General features: G+C 42.9%; 1 protein-coding gene and 1 long non-coding RNA gene across 5 annotated transcripts in view; one reads left to right on the top strand and one right to left on the bottom strand.

Moving 5' to 3' along the window:
* brca2 (BRCA2 DNA repair associated) overlaps positions 1-16,846 on the bottom strand; it is a 63,137-nt gene that overhangs the window by 2,069 nt on the left and 44,222 nt on the right. For 3 of the 4 annotated variants that reach the window (XM_033022872.1, XM_033022873.1, XM_033022874.1), the window contains exons 19-25: positions 16,169-16,316; positions 14,570-14,694; positions 11,330-11,528; positions 9,968-10,134; positions 6,836-6,974; positions 3,622-3,878; positions 690-818 (exon numbers count right to left, since the gene is read on the bottom strand). In XM_033022872.1, the coding sequence (XP_032878763.1) occupies positions 690-818; positions 3,622-3,878; positions 6,836-6,974; positions 9,968-10,134; positions 11,330-11,528; positions 14,570-14,694; positions 16,169-16,316 (1,164 nt within the window). Of the gene's footprint in view, positions 1-689; positions 819-3,621; positions 3,879-6,835; positions 6,975-9,967; positions 10,135-11,329; positions 11,529-14,569; positions 14,695-16,168; positions 16,317-16,846 lie in introns of those variants that run through there. The other variant, XM_033022875.1, reaches the window with a different exon arrangement.
* LOC116974440 lies at positions 12,489-15,260 on the top strand. The gene is made up of 3 exons (XR_004412362.1): positions 12,489-12,501; positions 14,792-14,794; positions 15,231-15,260. It is a non-coding gene; the product is annotated as an uncharacterized LOC116974440 (long non-coding RNA).

The following is a 16,846-nucleotide window of genomic DNA, read 5'->3' as shown; positions in this document are numbered from 1 at the left end:
GTGGAGGGGTTGATTGACAGATGTGTCCATTGTGGCAGAAAAGAGTGAGGTCGTGATCAGGGCTGGATGTGATAAGTAGTGAAAACAAAGGGATGGAAATGGTGGAATCTGATTAGTATCTTGTTTTTAAGTCGACCAGATATCGCTCTGACATTCTCAAGATGAACCCAACTTCATGGCGAGAAAACCAATTCAGCAATTTCCCTGATTTTCTAAATACAATTTTGATTACTTAAATTAGGCCTACAGATTTTGGAAAGTACGAGTAGTCAAGAAAGCAACAATTAGTAGAAACAAGGAACTGCAGATGCTGGTTTGCACAAAAGGACACAATGTGCTGGAGTAATTCTGGGTCAGGCAGCATCACTAGAGAACATGGATTGGTGACGTTTCGGGTTGAGACCCCATTAGATTTGGTAGCTTTTGCATTAATAGCTAATTTGTATAACTGAAAGGAAACACATTTTAATCTAGTTCTCCAGATTGTAGCATTTCAAAACAAATCATATTTAGTAACATACCCGATAACTTATTTTGCTTCAAATATTGTTTTCAATCATAGAATTTTTTTAAACTCATCGCCTATCTACAAGAATTTTCTGGGGAAATTTACCTGGAAATATTTTATAAGTAAAACCTACTTGTAATATTTCTTGGAATGCATTTATACAAACCAAAGTGCCACTAACCGGAGCAAGGAGTGTCTTCTGGTTGGGAGTATGCACGTCACCAGAGTCTCTGTTTAACTTTGGAGCACCACTTCTTCCAAGAATAGTCTTCACCTTTTTCTCCGTGTCCTTGATGAAACACTGTAAATTCTAAAGCAATAAATTTATGATCACAAACTATCCTTGGCCAATTACCCAGCTACACAACACACCTTAGCAACATACAGTGCCCTCCATAATGTTTGGGCCAAAGACCCATCATTTATTTATTTGCCTCTGCACTCCACAATTTGAGATTTGTAATAGGAAAAAAAAACACATGTGGTTAAAGTGCACATTGGCAGATCTTATTAAAGGGTATTTTTACACATTTTGGTTTCACCATGTAGAAATTACAGCTGTGTTTATACATAGTCCCCCCATTTCAGGACACCATAATGTTTGGGACACGGCTTCACAGGTGTGTTAATTGCCTCCTTAATGCAGGTATAAGAGCTCTCAGCACCCAGTCTTTCCTCCAGTCTTTCCATCATCTTTGGAAACTTTTATTGCCGTTCTTCAACATGACGACCAAAGTTGTGCCAATGAAAGTCAAAGAAGCCATTATGAGACTGAGAAACAAGAATAAAACTGTGAGAGACATCAGCCAAACCTTAGGCTTACCAAAATCAACTGTTTGAAACATCATTAATAAGAAAGAGAGCACTGGTGAGTTTACTAATCGCAAAGGGACTGGCAGGCCAAGGAAGACCTCCACAGCTGATGACAGAAGAATTCTCTCTATAATAAAGAAAAATCCCCAAACACCTGTCCGACAGATCAGAAACACTCTTCAGGAGTCAGGTGTGGAATAGTCAATGACCACTGTCCACAGAAGACTTCATAAACAGAAATACAGAGGTTACACTGCAAGATGCAAACCACTGATTAGCCACAAAAATAAGATGACCAGGTTATAGTTTGCCAAGAAGTACTTAAATGAGCAACCACAGTTCTGGAAAAAAGTTGTGGACAGATGAGACAAAGATTAACATATCAGAGTGATGGCAAGAGCAAAGAATGGAGGAGAGAAGGAACTGCCCAAGATCCAAAGCATACCACCTCAACTGTGAAACGCGGTGGTGGGGGTGTTATGGCTTGAGCATGTATGGCTGCTGAAGGTACTGGCTCACTTATCTTCATTGATGAGACAACTGCTGATGGTAGTAGCATAATGAATTCTGAAGTGCATAGACACATCCTATCTGCTCAAGTTCAAACAAATACCGCAAAACTCATTGGCCGGCGGTTCATTCTACAACAAGACTGATCCCAACAATACTGCTAAAGCAACAGAGGAGTTTTTCAAGGCTAAAAAATGGTCAATTCTTGAGTGGCCAAGTCAATCACCCGATCTGAATCCAATTGAGTATACTTTTTATTTGCTGAAGAGAAAACTGAAGGGGACTAGCCCCCAAAACAAGCATAAGCTAAAGACGGCTGCAATACAGGCCTGGCAGTGCATCACCAGAGAAGACACCCAGCAACTGGTGATGTCCATGAATCGCAGACTTCAAGCAGTCATTGCATGCAAAGGATATGCAACAAAATACTAAACATGACTACTTTTATTTACATGATACTGCTGTGTCCCAAACACTATGGTGCCCTGAAATGGGGGGACTATGTATAAACACTGCTGTAATTTCTTCATGGTGAAATAAAAATGGCCTTTATTAAAATCTGACAATGTGCACTTTAACCGCATGTGATTTTTTCTATTACAAATCTCAAATTGTGGAGTACAGAAGCAAATATATAAATGATGGGTCTTTGTCCAAACCATTATGGAGGGCACTGTAGTTCAAAATTATGTCCACGTCCATATGTACTCCAATCTACCTGCCCAACTAACCCACCTCCCGTCTTGAAATTGGCAGATTGCTTCTCTAACATTGTGCCCGATGAGCACCTCTATAAGATCACCCCTTAGCCTCTTGCGCTCCAAAGAATAAAGTCCTAACCTGCCCTTTAGCATAGGCCATCGATTCCTGGCAACATCCCTGTAAATCTTCTTTGCATGCTTTCCAGCTTAACGACATCATTCCAATAAAGGGCGACCAAAACTGAACACAATACCTGTACTACAAATGTGGCCTCACCAAAGTCTTGTACAACTATAACATAACGTCCTGACATCAATACAATTCCCTGACTGATGAGGGCTAATGTATCGAAAGCCTACTTTACCACCCTATCTACCTGTGACACCACTTTTAGGGAATTGTGCACTTGCACTCCTAAATCCTTCTGCTCTGCAACACTCCCCAGGGCCCTGCCATTCACTGTGAAGGTCCTGCCATGGCTGGACTTCCCAAAACGCAACAGCACGCACTTATTTGCAATTAACTCCATTAGCCATTTATGTCTTGTCCAGCTGATCAAGATCCTGCTGTAATTTTTGATAACCCTCTTCACTGTCTACGATATCACCTACATTAGTGTCATCTGCAAATTTACTAATCATTCCTTGCACATACTCATCTAAATCGTTAATATAAACCACAAATAGCAATGGGCCCAGCACCGATCCCCAAAGCACACGATTCGTCACCATCACCGTCTGCTTTCTTCCATGAAGCCATTTCTGTATCCGTAGCTAACCTAACCTTTCGGAGCAAGCTACCAAGCGGAACCATATCAAAGGCCTTACTGAAGGCCAAATAGACAACGCCTACGGCCTTGCCCTCATAAACCTTCTTGGTTACTTCTTCAAAACACTTAATCAAATTCGTGAGACAAAATCTCCCATGTGCAAAATTATGATAATTATCCCTAATGAATAGGATCCCCATTGAATTGTCCTTATGAATACTTCAGTTCAAAGTAGTTTAGCATTGTATCTAGGTTTACTTGTGGCGTTAACTTATTGCAGATTTCTGTAGTGCATTTAGTAATTTTCCAAATACTCCACCTGGACGGAACTTTTGAGTTGAATGTACTTTTCCCGTAGATGTCCAACCTTCGGATTTGCAGAAAAGTTGGACAGTTCTCCAGTTAACAGTACCGGAATACCAGCGTAGTTTTCCGTCGTCCACTTCAAGTTGCTCATAACAACTAAGGCACCTGGCTTGATAATATCTTCCACTGCCAGCTGTTTGAAACCGGCCCAAATTTTTATAGCTACTAGATCCTGATCTTCATCAGCCAAATAAATAGTCGACGGTCCCACTATGGTTTAAAACAGACTAATTAATGTTCCATCCTGGAACCACATATTTGATGACTTATGCATTCAATCGACAAGTGACATCAGTGATCAGGATGGAGGCAACGGCTGCAACGGGCCTTTATGGCCAGCTTTAGCTGGGACTTTGAAAATGGTGCCAAAACCTGAGACTCTTGTATATGGACTCAGTGGGCTGTTTCTGTGTATTCTGTACTTAATTGGGGATAGTGCTTATGTGTGGCAGTATTCTTACCGATCTGTATGGAAAAAATAATTTTGCTGTATACAGCAGAGCACACCCCAGGGTGTTTTGTTCAAGATCATCAGAGTTCGCGACACGGTCCAAGGCTGAGGTTCTCTCACCGAAAGGGAGCCCAACACCAATCTTTATGGCATTTCTTATCAGAGCAGACTGCGCCACTGCCCCCTTCCCCGAGCCAATTATAAGCTCCCCTTGTCTGCAACGTTTCTGCACTACTAGCGGCAGGTGGTCTACCCAACTATTGCTGTTGTGTTGTGTTTGCCAACGTTAAGCTTGTGCATAGAATGGCCTTGGAAAGGCTGCGTTCCCAGGCAATGATCACAGATGCGAGGAGATAACGCATCTGGAAACTTGTTTTCAAGAGGCTATGGAATGTAGGGCTGCAAACGTAAGGGGCTGTCCCACTGCAGCGACCTAATCCGCGAGTTCAGAAGAGTGTCTTCGACCGTCAAGCTCGAGGGCACTCGCCTGAAAAACCTCGAGCTGGATCAACCGACCACACACATACACAACGCAAAGGCGGGGACCAGGGAAAGCGGGGGAGCGCTGTCTGAAATTCACACCCGCGATGAAGAGGAAGGTAAAAGACGGCTGCACAGTGTACGGCAAGTCCTTTAGAGAGCGCGGAGGGGGGGGGGGGCAAGAGAAGGGGAGAGAAGGAGAGAAGAAGGGGGGGAGAAGGAGTGGAGACACTTTTAAGAAGTCAGACAACGTTTAATAAAGTTTAGCGGGCATTTAACCTACCGGTCGGTTTTCCTTGGTCCTGAAAACTCCAATGAGCCAATTAAAATGCCCGGTCAGCGAAGGAGATTGCCTACGGCTACCTCGACTGCCTGTAACTACATAGCGACCCCACTCCACTGTACTACGAGTTAAAAATAACCCATTTTTACTCGCGGAAAAATGTTCAACATGCTGAAAAATTTTCCACGACCTAGCTGAGGCAGCGAGTATTCGAGAACTTTCCTCGAGCATGAAGGAGAGTTCCAGTGACCTCATAGGACCTCCTAGGACCACGTGACGACCATGCTGCGAGTTTGAGTCGAGGGCAAACTCTTCTAAACTCGCAGATTGGGTCGCCGCGGTGGAACAGCCCCTTTAGCTGATAACTCCATTTCAACATTTTAAGTTGAAATTGTCCGTTTAATGCCCTTTAATTCTGAGGCTATGACCTCTGGTCCTAGACTCTCCCACCAGTGGAAACATCCTTTCCACATCCACTCAATGCCTTTTATTATTCTGTAAGTTTCAATGAGGTACCCCCTCAACCTTCTAAATTCCAGCGAGTTGAGGCCCAGTGCTGTCAAACGCTCATCATATGCTAACCCACTCATTCCTGGAATCATTCTTGTAAACCTCCTCTGGACCCTCTCCAGAGCCAGCACATCCTTCCACAGATATGGGGCTCACATTTGCTCACAGATATGGGGCCCAAATTTGTTCCTATCTGCCACCACCCGGCCTTATTCACCTCCACTCTTCATCTTCCTTTACTATAAAATTCTGGAATCTGCAGCTTTTATTCTTCACTCAACACCTTCTAACCTCTTGCATTTTCCACATTCCTTCCCTCACCTGACCATTATCCATTAATCCACCCCTCCTCACCTATATTCACCTATCGCTTGCTAGCGCTTGCCCCACCACTCCCCCTCTACATTCAGTCCAGATGAAGATTCTTGACTTGAAGTGTTGGGTGCCCATTCCCTCAACAGATGCTACCTGGCCTGCTGAATTCGGGTCAGCAGGTCAGGCAGCATCTCTGGAGAAAAACGATTGGTAGCATTTTGGGTCTGAACCGTGGGTAACTGCTGAGTTACTCCAGCACTTTGTGTCTGTCTAAGCTAAAAGTTCAGATCACTTTATAATATAAACCATATAACAATTACAGCACGGAAACAGGCCATCTCGACCCTTCTAGTCCGTGCCGAACACGTATTCTCCCCTAGTCCCATATACCTGCGCTCAGACCATAACCCTCCATTCCTTTCCCGTCCATATAACTATCCAATTTATTTTTAATTGATAAAAACGAACCTGCCTCCACCACCTTCACTGGAAGCTCATTCCACACAGCCACCACTCTCTGAGTAAAGAAGTTCCCCCTCATGTTACCCCTAAACTTCTGTCCCTTAATTCTCAAGTCATGTCCCCTTGTTTGAATCTTCCCTACTCTCAGTGGGAAAAGCTTATCCACGTCAACTCTGTCTATCCCTCTCATCATTTTAAATACCTCTATCAAGTCCCCCCTTAACCTTCTGCGCTCCAAAGAATAAAGCCCTAACTTGTTCAACCTCTCTCTGTAACTTAGTTGCTGAAACCCAGGCAACATTCTAGTAAATCTCCTCTGTACTCTCTCTATTTTGTTGACATCCTTCCTATAATTAGGCGACCAAAATTGTACCCCATACTCCAGAATTGGCCTCACCAATGCCTTGTACAATTTTAACATTACATCCCAACTTCTATACTCAATGCTCTGATTTATAAAGGCCAACTTTCATTTGAGAGTTTGTATATTCTTTTTATTTAGCCTTGTAACCAATTGTAAAGACGCTTAATGGTGAGGAGCTTAAATATTTACAATATTCGCTAAGAGGAAAATCATTTGTTCTGTGGAATAAATAACTTTGAGGTAAATAGCCTTTTAGAGTTCCATACTTCACATCATGTAAATTAGTTCCCTTTAGTGAGTACCTGCTTTCTCCAATATGTAGATCACATATCCTGCCAGGTCCACTTCTTTGCAGATAGCTCTAAAGGATGGGTCACAGAGCATGCCATATGTTACTGCTTTCCTCGGCTGGTAGAGTCGCTGTAATACTTTAGGACAAGGCTGGAAGAGGGAAAAATATATTGTTGAATTTCTGTTTTACCACAACCAGAATTAGTGGTCGGTCAGTACTGTATCAAAGTGGCTCTAAAATAAATGTGTGATTTTAGTCTCTCCTTCTCATTTAGGGATCCCAGCCCAATTATTAGACAACTTGCTGACGTCCAAATGTGTCTTTGTCAGCCTCCAAATAGCCAACGAAGACAGATCTTGGTAGGTTTTCCTCAACAGCACTCCCTAAATCTGTGACCTCTGCTGCTAAAAAATGGCAAGTTTGCAGGTGCCCAGGAATCCCATCACACACAATGTTACATTTCATTTTGACCAGAAATTATCTGTAGCCATTCCTACACCTTTGCTGGAGCAAGACCCTGACAATACAGTAAAAAATACCTTTACTATCGCTATTCCAGAAGTCCAGGGTGGCTGCTTAACACTTCCTCAAGGTTATAAAGATGAGGCATGCTGGCCTTGCCAGTCACCCACCACTGTGTGTATTTCCCTGTCCTGCTTTTAGACCTTCATTTAGAAGTAATTTTCTTAATGTACCGTTGTGCTTCCGTCTTTATATATTAACTATTCGTAATTAAGGCATCACAGTGGCACAGCAGTAGAGTTGCTGCCTTACTGTGGCAGAGACCCATGTTCGATGCTGATTTCGGGTGCTGTCTGTACTTTCTCCCTGTGACTGCGTGGGTTTTCTTCAGGTGCTCCGGTTTCCTCCCACATTCCAAAGACTTGCAGGTTTATAGGTTAATTGGCTTCTGCAAATAGTTCTTAGTGTGTAGGATAGAACTAGTGTACATGTGGTTGTTGATCAGCGTGGATTCGGTGGGCCGAAGGGCGTGATTCCACACTGTATTTCTAAACTAAACTAAATACCTGGAAATCCAGACATGGCTAATGTGAGAATTGAAGGGACAGGCGACTGGAACGTTGTTCAGCTCCGCAGACTGTGAAGCAGTCACTCCAGCACTTTGTGTCCATCATCGGTCCAGAGATGCTGCCTGACCCGCTGTTACCTAGCACTGTCTGTCTATCTTCAGAGTCTGAAGAAGGGTACAGACCAGAAACGTCACCCATTCTTTTTCTCCAGAGATGCTGCCTGACCTGCTGAGTTACTCCAACTCTTTGTCTGTCTAAGCAGTCACACAATCTATATTTGGTTTCTCCAATACGGTGAAAATCACACTGCGAACATTGACCTTAGAATACACTTGATCAGAAGTATAAATTAATAAGTGCTTCACCTAGTAGGACTGTTAGGTTTATGGATGAGCTAAAATACCACTTTGCAGAAGAATTCTATTCAGAGCAGAAGACTGACCCTGGCTTCCAGCTGCCCATGACATGCACTCTCATCCCACTCCCACTTTGGCCTCTCTATCTTCAGCTTCCTACACTGCTACAAAGAAGCCCTCTCGGAGCTTAAGGAACAGCTCCTCATGTTGTTGCTCCTGTCACTGACAAATTCATTTCCAATAAAATAACTTTTCTCATTTGGAAGTATAGATAATAGACAATAGACAATAGGTGCAGGAGTAGACCATTCGGCCCTTCGAGCCAGCACCGCCATTCAATGTGATCATGGCTGATCATCCCCAATCAGTACCCCGTTCCTGCCTTCTCCCCATATCCCCTGACTCCACTATTTTTAAGAGCCCTATCTAGCTCTCTCTTGAAAGCATCCAGAGAACCTGCCTCCACCGCCCTCTGAGGCAGAGAATTCCACAGACTCACCACTCTCTGTGAGAAAAAGTGTTTCCTCATCTCCGTTCTAAATGGCTTACTCATTCTTAAACTGTGGCCCCTGGTTCTGGACTCCCCCAACATCGGGAACATGTTTACTGCCTCTAGCGTGTCCAAACCCTTAACAATCTTATATGTTTCAATGAGATCCCCTCTCATCCTTGTAAACTCCAGAGTGTACATGCCCAGCCGCTCCATTCTCTCAGCATATGACAGTCCTGCCATCCCGGGAATTAACCTTGTAAACCTACGCTGCACTCCCTCAATAGCAAGAATGTCCTTCCTCAAATTAGGGGACCAAAACTGCACACAATACTCCAGGTGTGGTCTCACTAGGGCTCTGTACAACTTCAAAACTGCAAAAGGACCTCTTTGCTCCTATATTCGATTCCCCTTTTATATAGTTTAGATTAGAGATGCAATGTGGAAACAGGCTTTTTGGTCCACAAAGTTCTTGTCGACCATCAGTCGACCTGTGCACTACTTCTATGTTACACCACTTTCGACATCCTACACACAAGGGGCAATTTACAGAAGTCAATTAACCTACAAACCTGCACGTCTTTGGAATATTGGGAGTAAACCGGAGCACCCGGAGAAAACCCACAAGATCACAGGGAGAACGTACAAACTCTGTACAGATAGCACCCGTAGTCAGGATCGAACCTGGGACCCTGGCACTGTGAGGGAGCAACTCTACCACTGCGCCACTATGTTGCCCCTTGCCGTAAGTTCTCATGTACTATCCTCCAAGTTAACTTAATGTTTCTCTGTGATCTCCAGTGCATTTCCAGTATTTTCTTTCATTTAAGGTTTCCAGAAAGTGCTACAATCTGTATCTAAGATTTTCAGCATACTGTTTATTCTAAGCACTCTCTTTCACTGACTAAATATTTTCATTTTTCTAGTTCTTCTGCAAGGGTAATTGACCTGATTAGTGAACTCTTTCTCTCTGCACAAGTGCTGGTTGTATTAAGAGCTTTGTTTTTATTACAACCTTAGTTTGTTGTGCAGCAAACCTGTACTTGCGACCCAGCATGTAGTTGTTTTATCAAAACTCTTTCTACCAGATCTCTGTTTAATTACCGGAGAATTTAATCTGCAAAGCAAGTTTATAATCATTATGACACGCAACATGATCATCAATGACATTGCTTGTTTTCAGGTAATTTACATCAGAATTTCTTCATGCAACATGTTCAAATCACAGAAAAACATTCAAGCAAGTGTAAAAGAAAGTGAATTACCTGCAACTGTTGGTATCTTGTTTTCTTTGTAGCAGTCAACTGCAGATCAACATGACTATGTCGCCCCTTGCACGTTGTAGCAGATAGATAACAGATCCAATATCTCCCGCCCTCCTTTAGCAGAGAATGTAATTCTGCAATTGGGCGCCAGATACTTAACATGTAGACTATTTGAAAGAAATATAAACCAGTTAGTGTTTGTTCAACAGCCCTTAGAAATTTAATTATTTCAAGCATAAGTTCCAAGAACTTTAAAATAATTATTCATCTTTCCTAAACAACTATAGGACTAATGCTGTATGTGTGGGGAAAATAGTAGATTCCAAGACAGGACACAAAGTGCTGGTGTAACTCAGCGGGTCAGGCAGCATCTCCGGAGAACATGGATAGGTGACGCTTTGGCCGGGAACCTTCTTCAGACTGATTATGGTGGGCGAGGGGGAAAGAAAGCTAGAAAAGGGAAGCAAGGCAAAACAGTGGGGCAGGTGTTAGTAGACACAGGCAAAACTGGCAGATCGTAGGAACAAAGGCCAGAGATTAAAATCGAAGATGCGAGTTAAAGGAGTGAAGATTTGCGAATTGTGAAGCTGGACAAGGAATATAGGGGGAGGGAGAAATAGATGCGAGTTCAGGTGGGACATTGGGGAGGGAGAGGTGTAGATGAATTGGGGGGGGGATAAGGGAGGGGAGTAGGAGTTACCTAAAATTAGAGAATTTAAATGTAACATTTTGATACATTTGGCTGGGCGAGGGCAGGCAGATATTATGGGTCTACCAGGGAAGTACTGTTCATGGATATAGGATGGGAGATAAAATGTGCCCTGTTAGCCAGGGTTGCACTATTCCTTGGAGCAATCCTTCACTCACAACTTGACAATATTTGCAAAGACACTATTACCTAGCATGTTGGCACATACACAAAACTGTATTCTGTGCTTTTTTTTAAAAAAGACATTCACTGGGATTGAAATATGTAGCTATTCATGATGCTATCTCAAGGGATGTGTAATATTTTATTGAACTGAATTTTATTGAAGGCGGCACAGTCGGGCAGCGGTAGATTTGCTGCCTTACAGCACCAGAGACCTGGGTTTGATCCTAATTATGGGTGCTGTCTGTACGGCGTTTGTATGTCCTCCCCGTGACCTGCGTGGGTTTCAAAGATGTGCGTGTTTGTAGGTTAATTGGCTTTGGTAAATTGTTCCTAGTATCTAGGATAGAATTAGTGAACAGGATGATTGTTGTCCTTCATGGACTTAGCAGGCCGAAGGGCCTGTTTCCTCGCTGTATCTCAAAAGTCTAAAGAATATTATCCTCTCCGTAAATGTATTAAATGTTTAGACAGTCATATTGAACATTCACCTGCACTGCTGTCCTGGAATTTGTAGTCCATCACACATAATTTCCACAAAGGGCTGACGTTCCTTTTTATGCAACTGTTATCACCTTGAGCATCCTCTAATGCTTTTTTTAATTCAGCCTCAATCTGCATCTTTTCGTGTTCCTTCAACAATTGTCTGTAATTATTCAGGACTTTTAACTGCTGTTCACTCAAACAAGCCTGCAATGTCAATGTGATATGTATCTATTAGTCCAAGGTATAACGCTAAAAAATACAGCATTCTACACAGGCCTCAGGCAATAAAGGTAAAGCTGCATATACCACTTACTTGCTGGTCCAATTCACCTTTACCCCATTGTGGACATTGAACTTTGTCTATGGAACTGATGCTATATACAATGCTGAGAACTATATTATGCACTCTAAATCTTCCCCTTTGCTCTATCTATTGTACTTGAATTTTACTTGATTGTATCCAAGTATAGCATTATCTCAATTGATTGATAGCATGTAAAACAAAGTTTTTCACTGTTCTTCAGTACACATGTCAATAATAAACCTAAACAGTAACCCACACCTGTTGTAAAATGCTCTCAATATTACAGAGAAATTAGTGAGCAAACACCAAGCATACATTGGTTCAACACAATGAATGTCAATTTAGGCTTTGGGTGTTTAAAATCTGAACTCAAGTTCTGGATGGAAATTCCAAACACGATAACCCATATTCTTTGAGTCATTTATTTTCAAGATTTGCTTGGCAAAAACGTAAGTTCTATCAAAAGAAATTCTGAAGATAAATGACAAATAATATGGGGCATCGTGTTTGAAATTTTCATTTGAGGAAAACTGAAAATAAATCAGATAGGTAATCAGATTTTCCAGCATCTGCAGTTCCTTCTTAAACAAAATAAATCAGATATATCTATTATTCCAAGAAATAACATTAAAAATCACAGTATTCTAGACAGACCTCAGGCAATAAAAGTAGAGTTGCATGGACCTGCTTGCCTAGACCGTCGATTCACCTCTACCCAATTGCGGACGTTGGACTTCGTCATGTTGAGAGCTATATTCTGCACTCTGTATCTTCCCCTTTGCTCTATATACTGCTATCTATAATAGTTTAGTGGCAGAAAAAGGCAGGTTCAAAAGTTCTTTAATGATGTTTGTGAGCATCCACTCACAACGAGTTCCACCGAAGGGATGACAAACTCCCATAAAACCCCTGAGCAGGAACCAGAAGCCTGTGGGCAGTCCCTCGTCCCTGTCCCTCAAGTGCCGAGGGGAATGATCCAAGGAGTGGCCTAATATCCAGGGACCGCCACAATAGACTAGTTAAAGAATAGGGATCCTCATGTTTGCTATTCCCATCCGAAGAAACTGAAAATAAACCAGGCAGCAGCATTGAATTAGACACAAAGTACTGGAGTAAGTCAGCGGGTTAGGCAACATCTCTGGAGAAAAAGGATAGATGAAGTTTCAGGTCAGAACCATCAGTTTGAAGAAGGGTTCTGACCCGAAACATCACCTATCCATTTTCTCCAAAGATGCTGCCTGATCCACTGACTTACTCCAGCATTTGTGTCTATCTTTGGTATAAATCAGCATCTGCAGTTCATTTTTATTATATTATAGCAGCATTGAATTCACTAACTGCTGACAATCTCTCTTCCTACTTCTATTTACACATTTGGTATCTTCATTGTATCTCATTGTATCTTCGGATTTGGTGTTTCTTTGCCCACTTACCCCACCCCAATGCACCTTTATTACTCAGGCCTTTACCCTCCGTCTTTTAGCCAGCACCACCACTAGGGCCATGCACCTGAGCACACATGGTTGAAACATTCACACCAATACTCAGCCAGAAGTGCCCAGTGACTGACCCACCTCAGGTTTCCCTCATGACCACCACTATCATAGAATTAGATTTAGGGATTTTGGTATTTGTCATACTGAAGACCTGACTTCAGAACCAGCTGCGCCACAAGCCTAAGCTGTTCCAATACAGCCACCATGCTGCAGCAACTGTCAATGTGGAGAATTATAGGCACAAGGAGCTGCAGAGACTGGTTTACCAAAAAAACCACATAGTGCTGGAGTAACTCAGTGGATCAGAAGCATCTCTGGAGAACATGGAGTGGTGACATTTTGGGTTGAGACCCTCATCAGTGCTTGTAGTGGGGGGGGGGGGGGGGGGGGGGGCCAGAGAGCAGGAAAAATTTAACCAAAGCTTAAAATGGACACATAAGTGTGCACGATAAGGAGAGAAGTGAAAGTTGAAGCTAGTGGAAAGGATATAAGCGGAAGGGGAATGCAGGATAATTGGAGAAAGGGGTGCACACCCAGTTGGGAAGAGGGGGGGAAAAGAAAATTAGAGAATTCAATGTTCTTACCGATGGGTCGTAAGCTATCCTAGCGGAATACGTGGAAAACGGAGAACATACATGGCAGATTAGCAAATTTGCAGATGATACAAAGTGGACGGTATTGCAGAAAGTGAAGATGGATATCAAAAATCGCAACAGGATCTTGATCGGTTGTCCAGGTGGGCTGAGGAATGGTTGATGAAATTTAATACAAAGAAATTTGAAGTGTTGAATTTTGGAAAGTCTAACATGGGCAGGACCTACACAGTGAATGACAGGGCTCTGGGAAGTGTTGTGGGGCAGAGGGATATCAGAGTTCAGGTACATAGTTCCTTGAAGGTGGCATCACAGGTAGATAGGGTGGTCAAAAAGGATTTTGGGCACATTGGCCTCCATCAGTCAGCATATTGAGTATAAAAGTTGGGAGATCATGTTTCAGTTATATGACATTGGTGAGGTCGCATTTAAAGTATTGTGTTCAGTTCTGGACACCATATTATAGGAAAGATGTTAAGTTGGAAAGGGTACAGAGAAGATTTGAGAGGATGTTGCCAGGATTCGAGAGCCTGAGCTGCAGGGAGTGGTTGAGCAGGCTGGGACACTATTCCTTGGAGCGCAGAAGGATGAGGAGTGATCTTTTTGAGCTGTATAAAATCTTGAGAAGAATAGATCGGGTAGACTCACTGAACTCTTGCTCAGAGTAGGCGAATCGAGAACCAGAGGACATAGTTTTACGGAGAAGGAGAAAGATTTAATAGGGATCTGAGGGGTAACGTTTTACCCTTTTTACCACTCTGGCATTAAAATGCTCACACGTGTGACACAGGAATTGGAGAGCAGTTACCTGTGTATATAAAATGGAAACAGATGACAAGCAGGGATTTTTACCTCAATAGATAATGGATCTGAGGAATTCTGGACAGCTTCATACAACTCACTTCCATCCTGAAGCATCATGATTTGTTGTTCACTTAATCGCTGCATTTTATGTTCTCTTTTTTCCTTCTTGTCAACTGAAAAAATGGAAAATCTTTCAATTAATGCCTTATTTGTGTAATAACCTTATTTGGTTGTTACACTTTAAACCTGCCAATCTTGGATGCTACACAGCAAGTGTATAAAATGAATGTAACCTGTCATTATCAGATTAGAATTTACAGTAAACCCTAGTTATGGACCATGTGGGGGGAGAAAATGGCGTCCGTTATTGCAGATGGTCCTCTATAACCAAGTCAGGTATTATCATTGTATGTAATTGAAACAAAGAACTGCAGATGATGGTTGATACACAAAATAACACAAAGTGCTGGAGCATCCCTGGAGAACATGGATAGGTGATGTCAGGACCCTTCTTCAGACTGATTCAGTCTGCTGAGTTACTCCAGCACTTTGTGTCACCTCACCTTAAAACTAGGTGCTGATGCCGTTGGTCTGCACCAGACAGTCCTTCTTCACCCGCTGAATGGACTGATGATATGGTTGTTGTTGCGGCTCACGTTGTAGCCCTTGGCCGGTAGCGCTTTGTTCAGGTCGCTGCCACGACCGACAGGACGTGCCCGGTCACCGCGGGGCTCCCTCCAGGCACACGCGTGCACACACATACACACAGAGACAAGCTCACTAGAGACTTTTCCTGATAGATACTAGCGTCAACCGTTGTATCGGAGGGAAGATACTAGCATGGATAGCAGGTTGGCTGGATGGCAGAAGGCAGAGCGTGGCAATAAAGGGGGAGTTATCTGGCTGCCAGTGACTAGCGGAGTTCCACAGGGATCGTTGCTGGGGCCACTACTCTTCACATGTGTATAAATTATTTGGATGAGGAGATTGAAGGCTTTGTGGCCACGTTTATATACAAAGAAGGGAATCTGCTGAAGGACTTGGACAGGTTCGGAGAGTTGGTTGGAAGTGCCAGATGGAATACAATGTAGCATAGTGTGGAGTCATACATTTTGGTAGTAGCAATAAAGGTCTAGACTATTATCTAAATGGGGAGATAATTCAGAAATCAAAGGTACAAAGGTACTTGTGAGTGCTGGTGCAGGATTCCCAAAAGGTTAATTTGCAAGTTGAATCAGTAGTAAGGAAGGCAAATGTAATGCTAGCATTTACAGTGCCCTCCATAATGTTTGGGACAAAGACCCATCATTTATTTATTTGCCTTTGTACTCCACAATTTGAGATTTGTAATAGAAAAAAGTCACATGTGGTTAAAGTGCACATTGTCAGATTTTAATAAAGGCCATTTTTATACATTTTGTTTTCACCATGTCGAAATGCGTAGTCCCCCCCATTTCAGGGCACCATAATGTTTGAGACGCATGGCTTCACAGGCATTTGTAATTGCTCAGGTGTGTTTAACTGCCTCCTTAATGCAGGTGTGTTTAATTGCATCCTTAATGTAATGGCGGTGCTGGTTCGAAGGGCCGAATGGCCTACTCCTGCACCTACTTTCTATGTTTCTTTATCCATTTAGAGTTGCATTACCTCTCCGCTGGTCCAGCAGCTCAGTTTTTATTTTGTCATACACCTCCTCCAGCTTCCTTTGCTGATTCTCATAGTGTGTGTGAGCCTCTCGTTCTTCCGCTCGTTCATTCCTGAACACATGCATTCCACTGGCACTCTTCTCCATCCACTGAAGAAGAAAACAAATCACGTCACTTTGCAGAAATACATAGAAAATAGGTGCAGGAGTAGGCCATTCTGCCCTTCGAGCCTGCACCGCCATTCAATATGATCTTGGCTGATCATCCAACTCAATATCCTGTACCTGCCTTCTCTCCATACCACCTGATCCCTTTAGCCACAAGGGCCACATCTAACTCCCTCTTAAATATAGCCAATGAACTGGCCTCAACTACCTTCTGTGGCAGAGAATCCCAGAGATTCACCACTCTCTGTGTGAAAAACGTTTTTCTCATCTCGGTCCTAAAAGACTTCCCCCTTATCCTTAAACTGTGACCCCTTGTTCTGGACTTCCCCATCATCGGGAACAATCTTCCTGCATCTAGCCTGTCCAACCCCTTAAGAATTTTGTACGTTTCTATAAGATCCCCTCCTCAATCTTCTAAATTCTAGCGAGTACAAGCCGAGTCTATCCAGTCTTTCTTCATATGAAAGTCCTGACATCCCAGGAATCAGTCTGGTGAACCTTCTCTGTACTCC

This window comes from Amblyraja radiata, chromosome 6, assembly GCF_010909765.2.
Source record: "Amblyraja radiata isolate CabotCenter1 chromosome 6, sAmbRad1.1.pri, whole genome shotgun sequence".
Classification (NCBI taxonomy): Eukaryota; Metazoa; Chordata; class Chondrichthyes; order Rajiformes; family Rajidae; genus Amblyraja; species Amblyraja radiata.
This window is presented reverse-complemented; position numbering and strand designations above follow the sequence as displayed.